This window comes from Ammodytes marinus, assembly GCF_949987685.1.
Source record: "Ammodytes marinus genome assembly, chromosome: 16".
NCBI classification, from domain to species: domain Eukaryota; kingdom Metazoa; phylum Chordata; class Actinopteri; order Uranoscopiformes; family Ammodytidae; genus Ammodytes; species Ammodytes marinus.
The window spans coordinates 21,162,268-21,180,122 of NC_137220.1; the positions used below are offsets into that span (position 1 = coordinate 21,162,268).

General features: G+C 41.7%; 1 protein-coding gene across 1 annotated transcript; it reads left to right on the forward strand.

Moving 5' to 3' along the window:
• Positions 1-1,562: 1,562 nt before the first annotated feature.
• On the forward strand, positions 1,563-13,737 carry LOC307263446 (deoxyribonuclease-1-like; the record flags this gene model as incomplete). Its single annotated transcript, XM_080044594.1, has 8 exons — positions 1,563-1,700; positions 4,989-5,077; positions 11,439-11,525; positions 11,993-12,093; positions 12,282-12,394; positions 12,770-12,924; positions 13,020-13,113; positions 13,669-13,737. The coding sequence occupies 8 exons, from the start codon at positions 1,563-1,565 to the stop codon at positions 13,735-13,737; spliced, it is 846 nt and encodes a 281-aa protein (XP_079900720.1).
• Between the last annotated feature and the right edge of the window lie 4,118 nt (positions 13,738-17,855).

Consider the following 17,855-nt stretch of genomic DNA (forward strand, 5'->3'; position numbering starts at 1 on the left):
TGAGAGAAAACGTGTATATTTGGCTTCTGAAAGACATAGCAATAAGTAAAAGTATCTTTCTGAGATTTCTGGCTGGATAACCAGCATTTTACTAACCGAGTCAGAATCAAAAATACTTTATTGATCCCCAGGCAGGAAATTCGGTTTGTTACAGTTGCTCCAATTTAGAATAGAAACACATGTAGAAAATGTTTTTTTTCTTCAATTTTGAATACATAAGCACATATATGTGCTTAGTGCCACAAGTTAAATACAACAATAAAAATCTAACACTATAATATAAGAATGAGAAGTTAATAAACATTATACGTACTATGTAATACAATGTTAAACACTGACATTAGAAAAGTATTATATGTAAATGCTACTACTAAAGTAACATACAATGGGCCAGTTTCTCAGACATAGATTAGGCCCTGTCCTGGACTAAATAGAATTTTGAATGGAGATTGTCCATTGAAAGTACAATGGCTTAATCCATGTTGGCCCGTGTGTTTTACCTTGTAGGAGGAAGAACCAAAAGACAGGCAATAGGTGTATTATTAATCATTCATATCAATATTAACAAGCCGTAATGAACAAAAATTCCTTTGCACTGAGGACCTCCATCACACAACACACTTCCTCTCTCCACCCCTCCCCAGCCAGACCTGGTCACATGTTCTTACAGGTAAATAAAAACCTCCCGAGAGACACTATCGGTCAATGCGATCAGAAAAGCTGCCTGTAGCCCTTCCACACAAGCAAAGGCTCTGTTCTCTGCTTGTAACAGGTCCAACTTCTCCAAGCGCGGAGACTCACAAAAAGCAGGTAGATATGCACCTCGACTCTTCTTTACACACATAAAAACAGCACAAGTAATATGGATGAATTGTTAAAAATAATATACTACACACCTCTGTTGTTTAGCGTGATAGGGTCTCCTTCATTTTTCATTCCATTTCTCAAATACGGTGCTGTATGTTACTGTGACGCAGGTCATCATTTTACTCTGGCTGACACCATGTAGCACACAGCGGCAGTGTGAGCAGGATTACCATAACAGAAAAATCCCCACACTACAGCTTCTGCTTTCAATGTCCGAATTTTCTTTTACATCTTCGGCCCAACTGGCATGTTCAGTTTGTCGACCTGTAGTTAAACAAACAGCCAGCATCAGGGCCTGTTCTCATGTGTCCAGGTGGCACAGGTGTTGAGACCGTCTCTAGCTCCCACAGTGTGTGACAAGCAGTATAACAGCACAGCCCCCGCAAACTATTACACCACGCTAACTGTCTCTGTGTCAAATAATCAAGATTTCTAATTCTAAATTGCTATAACAGTCAAGGCAAAGCAAGGCAAGTTTATTTATATAGCACAATTCAGACACAAGGCCACTCAAAGTGCTTTACAGAGGCAAGATTAGAATACATAAAACACATTATAAAACATTTAAAAGCTAATAAAAGAAGCAAATAAAATAAAAATTGCAGGTTAAAATGGAAACAAAAAAGTCAGTCATGTCGTTAGTGGTATTTTTTTAAAAGGTTTTTTGTCTTAACCTCTGTTGTGCAGGGTGCAGGATGCGTTTGCTATGTGCTCTGGGGCTGTTTTTGGCCCTGCTGCATCTGTCCTCCTCTCTGCTGATTGGTGCCTTCAACATCAAGTCATTTGGAGACAAGAAGTCCTCCAACGCAACTCTGATGAACATCATCAGCACGGTCTGAAACTGAATTCATGCATCCATTGTTTATGTTTTTTATTAGACTGTATCTCATCACAAATATCTAATATTTGAAATAAAGGCGACATGCATGACGGATATTTGGCATCCCTTCCATTGAAATAGGTTGCAGGGCTGAACGCTTATTTTTTTAGGTGGTAGCACTGGTGCTAGCAAGCAAAAAAAATCAGTAGCACAAAAATAAATTCAGTAGCACACAAAGTATGATCGAAAACTTGCATAACCTTAACCCATGCATTTCGCTCTAATTACCTTTTTAGCCTGTCTCATTTGAAATTCTCAATTAATGTCATATCCTAGTGTGTGCAGTAATAATTGTAGAAAAATGAATAGGGGTGCACTGATTGTAATTTAGACAAAATAATATAATCTAACAATTGCAATTTTTTGCTGATTCAGAATTATTTCTCCCCATAAAATGAATATCTACACTCAACAAAAATATAAACGCAACACTTTTGTTTTTGCTCCCATTTTTCATGAGATGGACTTAAAGATCTAAAATTCATTCCAGATACACAATATTACCATTTCTCTCAAACATTGTTCACAAATCTGTCTAAATGTGTGATAGTGAGCATTTCTGCTTTGCTGAGATAATCCATCCCACCTCACAGGTGTGCCACATCAAGATGCTGATCTGACATCATGATTAGTGCACAGGTGTACCTTAGACTGTCCACAATAAAAGACCACCCTGAAATGTGCAGTTTTGTCTCACAGCAAAATGCCACAGATGCCACAAGCATTGAGGGAGCGTGCAATTGGCATGCTGACAGCAGGAATGTCAACCAGATCTGTTGCTCGTGCATTGAATGTTCATTTCTCCACCATAAGCCGTCTCCAAAGGCGTTTCAGAGAATATGGCAGTACATCCAAACGGCCTCACAACCGCAGACCACGTGTAACCACACCAGCCCAGGACCTCCACATCCAGCAGGTTCACCTCCAAGATCGTCTGAGACCAGCCACTGAGACAGCTGCTGAAACAATTGGTTTGCATAACCAAACAATTTCTGCACAAACTGTCAGAAACCATCTCAGGGAAGCTCAACTGCATGCTCGTCGTCCTCATCGGGGTCTTGACCTGACTCCAGCTTGTCGCCGTAACAGACTTGAGTGGGCAAATGCTCACATTCGATGGCGTCTGGCACGTTGGAGAGGTGTTCTCTTCACGGATGAATCTCGTTTTACATTGTTCAGGGCAGATGGCAGACAGCGTGTGTGGCGTCGTGTGGGTGAGCGCTTTGCTGATGTCAATGTTGTGGATCGAGTGGCCCATGGTGGTGGTGGGGTTATGGTATGGGCAGGCATCTGTTATGGACGAAGAACACAGGTGCATTTTATTGATGGCATTTTGAATGCACAGAGATACCGTGATGAGATCCTGAGGCCCATTGTTGTGCCATACATCCATGAACATCACCTCACGTTTCAGCAAGATAATGCACGGCCCCATGTTGCAAGGATCTGTACACAATTCTTGGAAGCTGAAAATGTCCCAGTTCTTGCATGGCCAGCATACTCACCGGACATGTCACCCATTGAGCATGTTTGGGATGTGCTTGACCGGCGTATACGACAGTGTGCACCACATCCCACTAATATCCAGCAACTTCGCACAGCCATTGAAGAGGAGTGGACCAACATTCCACAGGCCACAATTGACAATCTGATAAACTCGATGCGAAGAAGATGTGTTGCACTGCATGAGGCAAATGGTGGTCACACCAGACACTGACTGGTTCTGAGTCCCCAGACCCCCAATAAAGCAAAAAAAAATGCACATTTCAGAGTGGCCTTTTATTGTGGACAGTCTAAGGCACACCTGTGCACTAATCATGATGTCAGATCAGCATCTTGATGTGGCACACCTGTGAGGTGGGATGGATTATCTCAGCAAAGCAGAAGTGCTCACTATCACACATTTAGACAGATTTGTGAACAATGTTTGAGAGAAATGGTAATATTGTGTATCTGGAATGAATTTTAGATCTTTAAGTCCATCTCATGAAAAATGGGAGCAACAACAAAAGTGTTGCGTTTATATTTTTGTTGAGTGTATTTTTTGTATATACATATCATTATTATATTCATAATAATAAACATTTTTGGTAAATGTCCTTCTGTTAATTAAAACCTAACTTTAAAACATATAGCCTATTAGATAATTAAGTATACATATTGGTACAATTTAGGATAAGTTAAATAGGTTGTTGTGAATGTGTTGGGAGTTGTTCTTCAGTGGCTTATCAGTTATTTCAAACTTTGTTTAAATAGACTACTGTTGACTGCTCTCTGCAGCTGAATGAGTTGCCTTTCAAATTAGCGCACTGCAGGGCTGAGAAGCGCAAACTTCCTGTTCTTACCGGCTTCAAAAAAGTAAACTGACGTTTGGCTAGTAACATGCTTTTAATGTGAAGGCGCACAGGAAATGTTCTGTTTGCACATGCGCTAACTTAAGTGCGCGACGTCTATTTCCGGTTATTACCGTTGGTGAAGTTTATTAGACGCTAGAAGTCCACAGGTCCCGAGCACACATCTTTCACCAGCCAAAGTGGAGGGTGGACTCAATAACTTACTTGCCTAAGACTACATTTACCCGAATTTGGAGTGTTAATGTAGAGCCCTCTAAGCAGTGTTGTGCAGCGCTCCTCTGTGTTTCAAAGACACAGCGTCTGCTCATCAGCACGGTGTGAGTGGACTTGTATTCATCATTGCACGTGATCAGTAGCAAATGCGATCAAAACTGTCGCACTGTACAGCCCTGGGTTGGTAGCACATTAGGAAATATAATAATGGATCAACTTTAGTTTGAATATTGTATTGTGCAGAGGGGCACTCCAGCTATACTTGTGTTTCACCTCCATAGAGAATAAGCTGCTTTCAATTTAAGTCCTTATAGGTCAAGCTGCAAAAACCAGAGCCTACATTTCCCACAATGCATCATTAGACATTTGAGAATTTCTTCAGACCCTCCTTGCGTGGTAAATGCCCATGACTCTCAAATCCCATGTCCCCAGTTTATAACCCAGAGGACATTATTCTCCTCCATAGACACTTGAGTCATTATACAAATGTGCACAGGCTGACTAGTACTTCCCATTGACCAGTGAGCTTTTATGTGTAAAGTTAGTGGAGTGCCCCTTCACTAATTGTACCATAAAGGACACAGACCAATGATAATGAACAATAATGGACACAGACTGTGTATTTATGCTGGGAAAAAGAATAACGTGACTATTTGTTGATTTTTGGTTTTCAGATTGTCCACCGCTATGACGTCATACTCATCCAGGAGGTCAGAGACTACGATTTGTCTGCAACCAAAAGACTCATGGAGCATGTCAACAAGTGAGACTACCCACACACCTCGTGAAGAGAATACACTGCATGGAGCTCATTATGATAAATCAGGGGTGTCCAAACTTTTTTCACTGAGGGCCACATACAGAAAAATCTACGAAGGGCCGGGCCACTTCGCAAAAATAACACATTTATCAGGACATGTAGCTGCTCTGATGTTTAGTTTCATAGTGTCTTCGTCAATTGTAATCCTTCTTCACGGCAACACTTTTCTTGCACATTAAACAGACACATCCCCTCTCTTGTTAAATGCCATTGATACACCCAGTGTTTTCCTTTTTTGCGTTCAATGTCCAGCTGGGTGAAAATAGTAGCCAGTCGGGATCCCGACCCTCGTAGGGGGGTCCGGGGTATGCCCCCCCCCCGTGAGATTTTTTAAAGTTTTTAAAGTGAAATGCTTGAATCTGGTGTACTTTGAGAGGGAAATTAAGAGGCTAAATCCGAAGAATTTTGTATGAATAAAAATGGAGACACTGTGTCAGATGAATTAGAAGCTATTGGAGAAGGACACATGGATTTTCCATGATAATATTAATTAAAAAAATGTTTCATGCAGGATCCTCTGGGATGGGCTTGGTGCTCTTTTTCTTTTATGGGACATATTTCTCTGTAATATAATGAGTGCATTTAAATTATTTAAAAATTAAAAGGGCCATATTATATTCAGGCATGCAAACTGCCTCGGGGTGAAAAAGGTGAGTGATGCGTGCGCTGAGAAAATCACAGACCCACTAGGGGGTTCCAAGGTTATACTCCGGGGAGTTTCTTTTTGAAATATAAGCTACAAAATCCACATTTTGTATTAGGGTTAGTCACAAGTTAAAAAATTACAGGATTGCGCTCAATTACGAACAAAGTATTCATTTATTATGTGCAAGATACATAACTTATTACAAAGTTAATACTCTGCAAGATGAATAACATGAGGTGGGAGGACAGGGCAATAGGAGTATGCTATTTTTTCTATTTCTTTTTCTTCTTGGCCTGGACCAGTGTCTCAAGGGCCCGCTTTCGCTGTTTTGCAGCATGCCTCAGTCTTGCTCTCTTCTCTTCCTCAGCCTTCTGCCTTTTGCTCAAGGAAGCACTTCCTGATGCTTGGGAGCCATACTCAATCTGCTGCCTTTGCTTTTCTAGCATATTCTGCCGTCTCTGGAGTTTGTCAGTGCTTCCTGCAGACCGGATGTTCTTACAGAGTGTGCGGTCCACCTCCCCGTACCTCACATCCTCCCTTTTGAACAGCTCCACAGCCGTCTTCTCCCTGGACTGGAGGGTATACTTGACTGTTTGGATGGCACCGAATGTTGATATTTTCATGTTTCCACTTCTGGGGTCAAGGATTTCATTCATCAGGCTGAAAGATGATTCCACTCTGGGTCCATGAAAGATGGAGAGGGCACATTTTACCATTGCACTAAGGGCTGGGTACTTAGGTCCGTTGTCAAAGACATGACCCCACCACTCCACCATGCTGTCTCCCTCCTTGAACGTGGGCATGTTAAGATCGATGTTGTACAGAAGGATTTCCTTGTGGATGTCATTGACAGCTGGTAAAAGGTGGTCTAGCATTCCACCCAACCTCTTTAGCTGGATGGTTGCCTGTGAGTGGCCTCTTAGAAGTGGGTCCAGAGAAGACAGGGCAATCAGTGTCCGGCTGGACAATGGAAGTTTTTTCTGCATGTAGACAGCAGTGGTGGTGTAGGCTGTTCTCACTTGTTTGAGGAATGGTTCTAGCAGCTGAAACATAGTACACCACAAAACAATTACTATACATCAACAAAAAAAACTATCAGGATAAAAAGTGAAGTACCAATTGTTTTTATAGTGCAGGGTACTAACCGCATGATTGGGATTCCTGGTCCTGAATGCGTCTGCTTCCTGTCCAACATAGAACTCCCTGGTAGGCAGCAGCATGTTCTCCTCCAGAACCATCTCTCCCAGAGCCCTGGGAGACATTTGAGTTATGTGTTCCCCTTTTATGAAGCAAGCCAAAAAAGCCAGCAACAGCTCAAACTGCTTGTCATGCAGTTTGTGCACCAATGTCTGGCTACCCTGTGTAGGTAAAACAAACTGTTGTTAAATGGAAGAAACATAATTGGTTACACAGTTTCAGTAATCTGTAACAAAAGTATACACCTACCTGGAAAACCATAACATATTCCTTCAGGATAGCCAATACACCCATGTAAACGCTGAGCTGCAGTAGCGTTGTAGTCTCCTCATGCCACACCTTTCGACAGACCCTTTTCTTCCTGTCTTTCCCTTGCTGTGTCATGCCTGTGAAAAGAGAATCATTAATTTGAGTGGCAATAAGTTAAAGCTAACCATGATGTAGATGACTCAATTCTTAAAGTAGAATTCACCTTTTCGGCTGAGGTCCTCATGTAGGGTTTTAATTCTGGCCCTTGCAGTAGGATTGACAGTGTACTTTGTGTATATACTTTCCAGAGGTTCTTTGTAAAGGTCCTTGTCTTCTGCAGACAGAAATCCAAAATAGAGAACCTTGTATGCTGGCAGCATTGCGTAGGTTGCCATGCAAGCATCATATGCAGAGAGCCAACGATGTGATACAAAGCCCCTCTGAGGGTTGGAGGCAGGGATGTTCAGAATTTGACATACCTCCTTGAGGTACATCACCTGATAAAAAGAGAACTTATTAAATAGATAGATTTGTATAAAAAATAAATAAAATCAGTTATCTGATGAATAAATAAATTAAAAACTTTACATTTCTTTTTACCTGATCAGGAGACCACTGATGGTCCGTCTGCAGATCATTGAACAGCTGCTCAAGGTAGTAGTCAAAGGGCTCTGTAAACTTTTTTGCTGCGTTGTGTATGTGGTGACAGGAGTCGCCATCAATATCAAGCATGGTTGGACAGTGCTGCAGGATCCTTTTTTCAAGGCCGGTCTTGCTGCCCCTCATGACCGCACATGAGTCCATAAGCATGCTAACAAGATGTTTCCATGGTATTTTGTTTTGCGCAAAGAAGTCGCGAAGCACCTTCTCCAAGGCAGCGGCGTTCACTTTTACGACCTCCAGGGACCCCAAATGCTCCACCATCACCTTCCTGAAGTCGTCATGATAGTAGCTGACGAGCATGGAGAGGACCTTCAAATCAAACCAAATGTAAAAGTTGTGAATCAAATGTACAATTATTATAATATACGATTTAAACTAGAAGTTTGTGCAAAAAAGGCAACAAGTCAAGTCAAGGCACATGGAACACAGGAAACATACAGGGACAGACTCACCAACAGGTACAATGCTCAGACAGGGAACAAAGAAACACAGAGAGTTAAATACACACACACTAGACAGGGTAGGCAACGAGGGACAGGTGTAACACATTAGGAGTAATCAAACAGGAGGGAAACTTGACAGGATATGGGGAGGAACAAGACAGAAATACCAAAATAAAACAGGAACGCAGGGACACCACCAAAACAAGACAAGACAGACAGACCATGACATAAATATTGTAATAATTTGACAGCACTATTGCAATGTATCTTGCAATTTAATATGAGACCAACCTTTTTCTTGTTGTTTGATGTACTCTCGTCCAAATTTAGGGAAAAAGGAAATCTTCTCAGGTTGGAGAAGGTCCTCTCAGTGAAGGTTCGCCCTAGGCCATGGACCATTTTGTATGCTGCCGCTGTCCGAGATAGCTTTATTCCCTGCAAAGCCACTTTGTCTAAAGCAAGTGTCTGGGCCAGCTCAACAATTACTGGAGCAATAGCAAATGGGAGAGAATGCTCCGCTATCACTCCAAGAACCATGGCCTAGAACAGAAATTATGAAATATTTTTAATTTCATTTTTCATTTAACTTTTATTTATCCTCGAGAGACCAATTGAGGGGTGACCCTCATTTTCAATGACGTCGAGTTCAAACAAATTCAACAAACAAGATTTTTTATATGAAAATTAAAAGTGAGTTTATCATCTAACCAGATGCCAAGATATTTAGAAAAGCAGGTAGTATATGTTATGCCCAAGTAGTGACACTGCCTGTGCTGAACTAATAGGCCTACCTACACCTACCTCTGCATTTGCTATGCGGTTCACAGTGGGTGTGGGAAGTATTGCCTGACTTCGCTGTCTGATGTTCTCAGGACCTTGCTGTAAAGCTGAGGTGGATGCTTCAGACTTAGGTAGAAAGCTAGGGGCCACACTGTGCGTTGTAGTTATATTATAGACTTTCTTCTTGTGAAGTTCTGTTTTGCAATGTGCTAGCAAAGCATGGCTGCCCTTGTTTGCATAATTAATTTCTTTTTGGCAAAGAATACACCTTGCCAAACCTGTTTTATTGATTTTTTTGAAGACATCCACTAATGGGAATGTGTGCTCTGCTCCTTTGACCTCAATTTTTGCCTCTAATTTTAGCCATGACCAGTTCCAACTGCACTTTATGCCTGCATCCACCTGCTTGACTACCAATGCATCTTTCTGTTCTAAATCATTCATTCTGAAAGTAAGGAAAGCATTGTTAGTTAGTTAAGCTAATTTTAGCAATGTTGTAAACATAGCTCAAGCTGTTATCTTGTACCATAGCTGTCTGTCACTGACTGAATGTCTGGCTAATTATCTATAGACTACATGTAGGCCTACTAACGTTAACAGAATGTAACTTTTTTTTTCCCTCTAATTTGTACTCTTACCTCAGTCATGTATTTTTTGGGCTTTCCAGTCGACTCCGTCGGGACTTCTTTCGGCTAGGCTATATCAATACAATGTATCAACACAACTGGCGAAAAATTCTCGTCTCTGGGCTCGTGCTCGGCCGTTTCAGATGGTAGGCGACTTTCCGCTCGCGCTGTCAGTTGGCAGCGCGGCTTCGCGTTGGGCTCCCCGTGTGCAGTGACGGGCGGAGGATCCCACGAGCGCGCGCATGCGTTTGACGAGCAGCACGGAAGCGAAAGTTCAGAGGGAGTGCAGTGCGCCCGCTTGTCGTGCCGCCTGACAGAACGCTGCACCTTCTCTCTGCCCGCTCGCTTCTCCATCTCTCTGCCCGCTCGCCTCTCCATTGAGAATGTATAAGCAGCCGCGACAAGGACTCACGTGCGGCCATCGGACCCCCCCCCCCCCCTCCCCCAAAAAATATTTTCTCGACGGATCTCCACGAATCACACAAGTGGCCAATTTTGTTTTCAAAACGGCGAATTTCGCCGAAAGGTGACGAGTTTGCATGCCTGTATATTACATTTTTAAAATGTGCCATGGGCCAATCAATCAGTTTTGACACCCCTGCACTAGTGGGTTAAAGCTACTACGAGTAAGTCGGCACGTTGGCGACACCTTTGAACAAAAGCGGTAGTATTATTACGACGCCAGCTGTCGTGAAGCTGTTTTTTTGTAGCTCGTGCAGGGAGTGCAAGAGTCAAATAATCAGGAAGCAATATGGTGCGTGTCCGTGTGTTGAAAGTGTGAGGGCACCGGACTCTTTTCGGCTCCGTGAGTCTATGGGTGACACAGCATCAACTAATGCCAGTAAGTGCTAAACACACCTGATTGCAATGAGTTGATGCATTGTCACCTCTCACGGAGCTGAACGAGTCCCCGTGTCCTCACACAAAGCGAATGAACGAGAGATGGCAGTTAGTATGGATCACGATGAGGTAATGTGTTTATGTTGTAAATAATGACTATTTCCGATGAATAATGGTCATCTGATGATGCTGGTGAGGCAAAGTAAACTTTGTTTTAGTAGGCTACCGCTCATTCATTTAGGAGTAAACACTGCAGTCTAGTTTCGCTGCGTGAAATTGTGTATACGTTGCTTGGCAACGCCCTCCCGCCCGACTATCACTCTCCCTTTTAGCTTTTCTTCATTGCATTTTCTTTTTTTTCTTTTATGGTTCAGCCCCGTTATCAGTCATTATGACGACAAACAACTGTCTCAAACAAGGCTCCCGCTCCCCTTCCCTCACCAGGAGGGATAGGCTTCTCAATTCACGTTCCTGCGCCACACTGAAATCTGTGACCATAGAGCATGCACGCGTGAACCGAAAATCGGACTGGGTGTACGACCAGATCAAATGCAGCAATACAAACTATATAAAAACGTCTTTCTTTGCACTGATGGTCTCGTTTGCTGTTAAAGGTAATTTACGATTATGAGAGGAAACATGAGGCTGTTTAAAAGATATTTAAATGTTACTCGTAGCCGCTTTAACTACGAAATGCAAAAAAAAATTATATTTTTAAAAACGGCCGCGGGCCAATAAAAAGCGGGCCGCGGGCCGCAGTTGGACCCGCGGGCCGTAGTTTGGACACCCCTGTGATAAATTATAAAAACAATGCCTTTCACTGTATAAATATATATATGTGTGTGTGTGTGTTTTCCCAGAGGTACCAATCAGTTCAGGTACGGTCACGTCGTCAGTGAGCCTCTGGGTCGCTCGACCTATAAGGAGAGATATCTCTTCCTCTACAGGTACGCACAAAGGCAAAACCAGCCCCACATCAGCAAACCAAAAACGGAAATATTTCTCTTTTTTAGAGCTTTATTTTCGTCAGCTCTGCGCTTTCTCTTTCCTCTGATCACTATAAGATCCATTTCTTGTGTAAATACAAGTGAAGTAGCATGTAGAGCATTAAAGGTGCTCTGAGGGACTTTCAGTTTGGATTCATTCTTGCACCGCCTTTGGACAAAAGCAGTAGTGATTTTAACATACCAGCTATTGTTCCTGGGTGAGTGTATCCATGACAAAGGCATTAAGAAAACTATAAAAAATATAATTCTTTGCATTGATGGTCATGTTTGCTGTTATATGTCATTCATGATCACCAGAGGAAAAATGTGACTGTTTCAGAAATATTAAAAAGTTTTCTCATATCACCTTTAAAGATCCTACTGATGTAAAAGTATCATCAGTAAAAATGTGTATCTTTCCTGTTCAGGGAGCAGACTGTGTCCGTGGTTAAAAACTACACCTACAACGACAGGACAGACATCTTCAGCAGAGAGCCCTTTGTCGTCATGTTCTCCTCCAAATACACCGGTGAATGATGAGTGTTGCTCATAATGTACATAGTAGGTCATCACGTGAGAACTGATGCCACTTTAAAAATGGTTGACTTACTACCATAGAGGATGTCGCAGCCAAACAGTCCTGTCCTGCAAACATTTGAAATGTAGTAATAACTTGTTGCCATTCACTCCTCCTTCCTCCCTCCCTATATGTTCCAGCTTCGGAGAAATTTGTCCTGATCCCACAGCACACCTCTCCAGACTCTGCTGTGGTGGAAGTCAATGCTCTCTATGATGTGGTGGCTGATGTCCGCAACCGCTGGAACACCAATGTAAAATTCTCTTAATTATTATTTAGGGGGAAAATGTGCAAAGATAGTTAGATAGACAGTGACACACAGACAGACACAGACAGATAGACAGTTAGTAAGATAGATAGACAGACTGACAGACACACATTCAGTCAGACAGACAGACAGACAGACAGACAGACAGACAGACAGACAGACAGACAGACAGACAGACAGACAGACAGACAGACAGACAGACAGACAGACAGACAGACAGACAGATAGACAGATAGATAGATAGATAGATAGATAGATAGATAGATAGATAGATATATGGGTGGATATATAGATAGATGGATGGATGGATAGATGGGGATCAGAGTGGATAAACCATTGCACTCTCCCTTTCTCATACAGGACATTCTGCTGCTGGGTGACTTCAACGCAGGTTGCAGTTATGTGACGCGTTCTGATTGGCCAAAGATCCGCCTCTTCACCGACAAGAGCTTCCATTGGCTGATCACCGACGACGCCGACACAACGGTGTCAAACTCCGACTGCCCTTACGACAGGTACACAATCATACACACACACTCACTCACACACACACACACACACACACACACACAGGCACTATTTAATTCCATCCCTCTTCCTGTTTTTGCAGGATTGTGGTCACTACTGACATGATGGAGGGAGTGGTGCACGGCAGTGCCAAGATCTATGACTACATGGCGGACATGAGTCTCAGCCAAAGTCTGGTAAAAAAAATAACTCAAGTTTAAATGCTCCTTGATATTTCCCTTCATAAAGAATAATTTAGTAGAATAAAGAGCAATTAACACCGGCCATGTTTTCACCTTGCAGCAGTGATGAAGGACTGTACTCAGGGGGTGTGGTCAGTGCATTGTGACATCACTGTTGTTATTGTTGTAGGCAGAGGTCCAACAAACTGTCAACAAGACACCGGAACAGTTGGACATTTTGGAATATTGTTTATTTATTTTAGTGGTGAAGAGTTAGAGGAGAATATTGATCCTAATGTCTGTGTGCTAAATATGAATCTACCGGTGACAAAGTCCAAAGAATAACAGCTTTAAAGGTCACTGATTAACTCATTATAGCTAGTTTATGAAGAAGTGACAATAAGTTGTTTTCCAAAGGGTTATGTGCTGCTGTGTACTGTCCTTAGTCCTTTGGTGGGAAGTGATGGCCTATTCAGTTTAACAGTACCTACTCATATGTGTCATGAAGCAATCTTCTGTACGCCAAGCAGGAATCCAAACGTTCTACAATCTTTGCTCTATGTCACACAGGCGTACGCAGTCAGTGACCATTTCCCCGTGGAAGTGAACTTGATTGTCAAGGCTCCTGCTGCCGCCTGAATCCATGACTCCCTCAACTGTTCCACATGGCCTGCAGGCTGGACATGAAATGTGATTGTTCAGTGGGGGGAGGGGGGGGGGGGTGGGTAACCCCCATGGAACTAGACCAAAATAAACCAATTTTGCCAAATAATTGAATTGCAAATCTTTTTTCTTGGAACAGGCGCGAGGAAAAAAAATAAAAACCTATTGTAAACATAACTACGAGATTAACTGTAACGCTAATTTTAATTTGCAGGCATCTGGGCTGTGTGCACTCCTTCCAAATGCCACATTGTTGTGTATTAAATTGTACCTTACCACACAATATAGGAACATACCTGTGAGTTAAAGAAAGTATCTAGTTTAAATTATATTTTGGTTCCCAGATCAATACCCTTTGATCACACACCTTGTTTCCCTGTAGAAAACTAAGTAACACTTAAAATTTGTAAAAAAATTAAAATGCTATTCATGGCGGGCAGCATTACAAGAATGTTACTACACTTTCTACTAAACACAAGAGCAATGTTTATCCAGAGTAACCGAGACCATCGTTCTGATATTTGTCATATTCTCAACGTTTGAAGCAGCAAACTCAAGTGCATTCTGCTCCTTGGAATGTGTTACTAGGTAAATAATGAATAATTAATTAATAATGGTTAAAATACACTCAACAAAAATATAAACGTAACACTTTTGTTTTTGCTCCCATTTTTCATGAGATGGATTTAAAGATCTAAAATTCATTCCAGATACACAATTGTACCATTTCTCTCAAACATTGTTCACAAATCTGTCTAAATGTGTGATAGTGAGCACTTCTGCTTTGCTGAGATAATCCATCCCACCTCGCAGGTGTGCCACATCAAGATGCTGATCTGACATCATGATTAGTGCACAGGTGTGCCTTAGACTGTCCACAATAAAAGGCCACTCTGAAATGTGCATTTTTTTGCTTTATTGGGGGTCTGGGGACTCAGAACCAGTCAGTATCTGGTGTGACCACCATTTGCCTCATGCAGTGCAACACATCTTCTTCGCATAGAGTTTATCAGATTGTCAATTGTGGCCTGTGGAATGTTGGTCCACTCCTCTTCAACGGCTGTGCGAAGTTGCTGGAGACGGCTTATGGTGGGGAAATGAACATTCAATGCACAATCAACAGATCTGGTTGACATTCCTGCTGTCAGCATGCCAATTGCACGCTCCCTCAATGCTTGTGGCATCTGTGGCATTTTGCTGTGAGACAAAACTGCACATTTCAGGGTGGCCTTTTATTGTGGACAGTCTAAGGCACACCTGTGCACTAATCATGATGTCAGATCAGCATCTTGATGTGGCACACCTGTGAGGTGGGATGGATTATCTCAACAAAGCAGAAGTGCTCACTATCACACATTTAGACAGATTTGTGAACAATGTTTGAGAGAAATGGTACAATTGTGTATCTGGAATGAATTTTAGATCTTTAAGTCCATCTCATGAAAAATGGGAGCAAAAACAAAAGTGTTGCGTTTATATTTTTGTTGAGTGTAAATAAAATTCCAAAAGGCTCAAGGGGTTCACAAACTTTCAAGCAGCACTGTATGTAAACAAAGTCAGCAATATTTGAAATAATTTAAAGTTGATTACAGTTAGTGACATATTCCGACCACAAGAACAACTTAAATTGATAGATACTGTGAGGGAATTTTGGGTCTTTAGTTGTAATATTAATGGGAAAGATTAATAGGCCATATATGCCTATCTTGTGTGTCTGTCTCTCAGACTCTAGGTCAGCCTTGGAGCCTGTTAGGAGACACTTAGGTCAGTTGTATAGATAAAGTCTCATCTCCTTAGACTCCAGAATGTTATGGTTCACTGTGTTCAGCTCTGAACCAAAACAGTGGTACGCTTGGTGCCCGAGCCGGGGAGGTGGTAGAGATAGCACGACGTTAAAACACAGCTCTAAGCATGAGTTTGTCAGAATTGAAGTGCAAGTCACGAGAGTTGCAGTCCGGTTCTCCTAGGCCAAGTCTGTAATAAATATTGCTTCATATTAAATCCAAGTCTCCTGAAATATTCTTCCACCTGAGTTGACCTCCAACCTTAACAGAACTTCCATCACAGATACGACCACAAATAACAGTGTAAATATTTTATATATACAGCGAACAAATTAAAAACTTGGTGTGCATCCTTCTACAGATACAAGGGAAGATGCACAGGAGATAAGGGGTTACACATTAACTTTAGAAATGAATTAGACTGTAAGTCCTTTTCAAATACTTGGTACATATTAAATGATGAGACAAGACAGAAGGTGGCCAACAACCATCTAAATCAAATCAGTTTTATTTGTATAGACCAATATCACAAATAGACATTTGCCTCAGTGGGCTTTACATTCCATACAACATCTCAGCCTATATGTCCATCTACAATTAGCTGTGTCATGAAAAGGACCCAATATATGCCTGAATAAATTGTTAGTTTTCTGAGTATGACATTGTTTGCTGTGTGGTTGCTGAGTTAAGCCTACACTGGTGAATGACTGCCCTGGATGTAGGGCTGGCCCGAATAATCCGAATATTCGAATACTCGTTCGGAAAATTAATATCCGGAGCTTAAATTAGTATCCGGAGCTTCGTTTTTTTTTTTTTTTTTTTTTTTTTGCCCAACAATTTTTTTTGCAAGAAGCTAGTATATATATATATATATATTAATGTCATCAAATAATTTTATATTTGGATATAAAAGTTAGTAATATTGTAGTAGTAGTATTGCTCATTTAGGAGGATATTACATCACTAAGTGTCATAGCGCATCCATTACTTCACCTCCGTGCGCAGGGCAGTGAGCGCACTTGCTTGTAGACATTGAACGAGCTTGTTCAAAATGCCCAAAAAATCTACCGTTTGGGAACATTTCCAATTGTCCAATGATCGACAGCATGCTCAGTGCCAAATTTGCGACCGAAAATTGGCATATCATGGAGGAACGACAACTTTGAAGAATCACCTCAAACATGTAAGTAGCCTATTATGCAGATGTGGCCTAACTAGCTTATTTGTTGACACAGCCTTGAAAAAAACTTTTAATAGCTTGATAACTAAAACTATATGAGCCCGCGCTACTGTACAGGGCAGCACACGTGTGTAGGTTAATAAATTATTAAATAACTTTTGACCCGTAAGTAGTAAAAACATGCCGTTGTCGGCTGCGTGAAGCTAACGGCCGTGTGGTTCCGTTGCCGCCATTAGGGACTTTAAGCAGCGGTGTTTTAGGGACGGCTACGGCGCCAGGGAAAGATTCCAACGGGCTCCACTATCACCTAGCAACACTTAGACCGGCTACTTGCTGCAGTTGGTGTAGCGCTCACAACGTCAAAAACCCATTCTGCCGTTGTAAACAGACGGACTACGGGCGGCTCTGACTCGCTCTGACTACAGCGATAGGAGGTGATGACATAAATTCTCGAATGCTCAAAATTCTACTCGACCGCCGTAGCCGTCCTCTCAACCGTCGTTGCTTAAAGTCCCTATGCGATTGTAGTCCTTACAGAAGCTTTTTTATCCAGCTTGGAACTTGTGCTTATTTTCGGGGTCTTTATGCAATAAATAAACCCACCCTTAGATCCAAGAATGTCCTATGTCCTTAATTAATACATGTTTGATAGTTGATTCAGTTAGCTTTGATGCTAAATGTGATAAAATGACCCTTTGGGAGAGTCCATCATTGTGAGAGGGTAAATGTGTATACTTTAGAGAAAATAAAATTGGAAAATACAAATTTAGTAAAATGCTTATTAGGCCTATTATAACAATGACATCACATCACTGCTGCACATATACTATAGCCCAGATAGTCTAGAATTTTTTTATACTGCTTTATTAGATATTAACTCCAGGCAAACCAACTATGCTCAAAAATGGGTTAGGGCTCATTAATACATATTTAATAATCCTATACTGTATACTTTAATTAGAATTTCCTAACAAATTATTATCATCTCATAGGTCCATCCTCAGGCTCGGACATCGTCGCAACCATCGACATCGACCACAAAAGCTACCCAGAGGACCCTTGAGTTTGAGAAGCCAATCTCCGACAAAAGAAAGAGAGATATAACAGACAAAGTGGTAGAATTTGTAGCC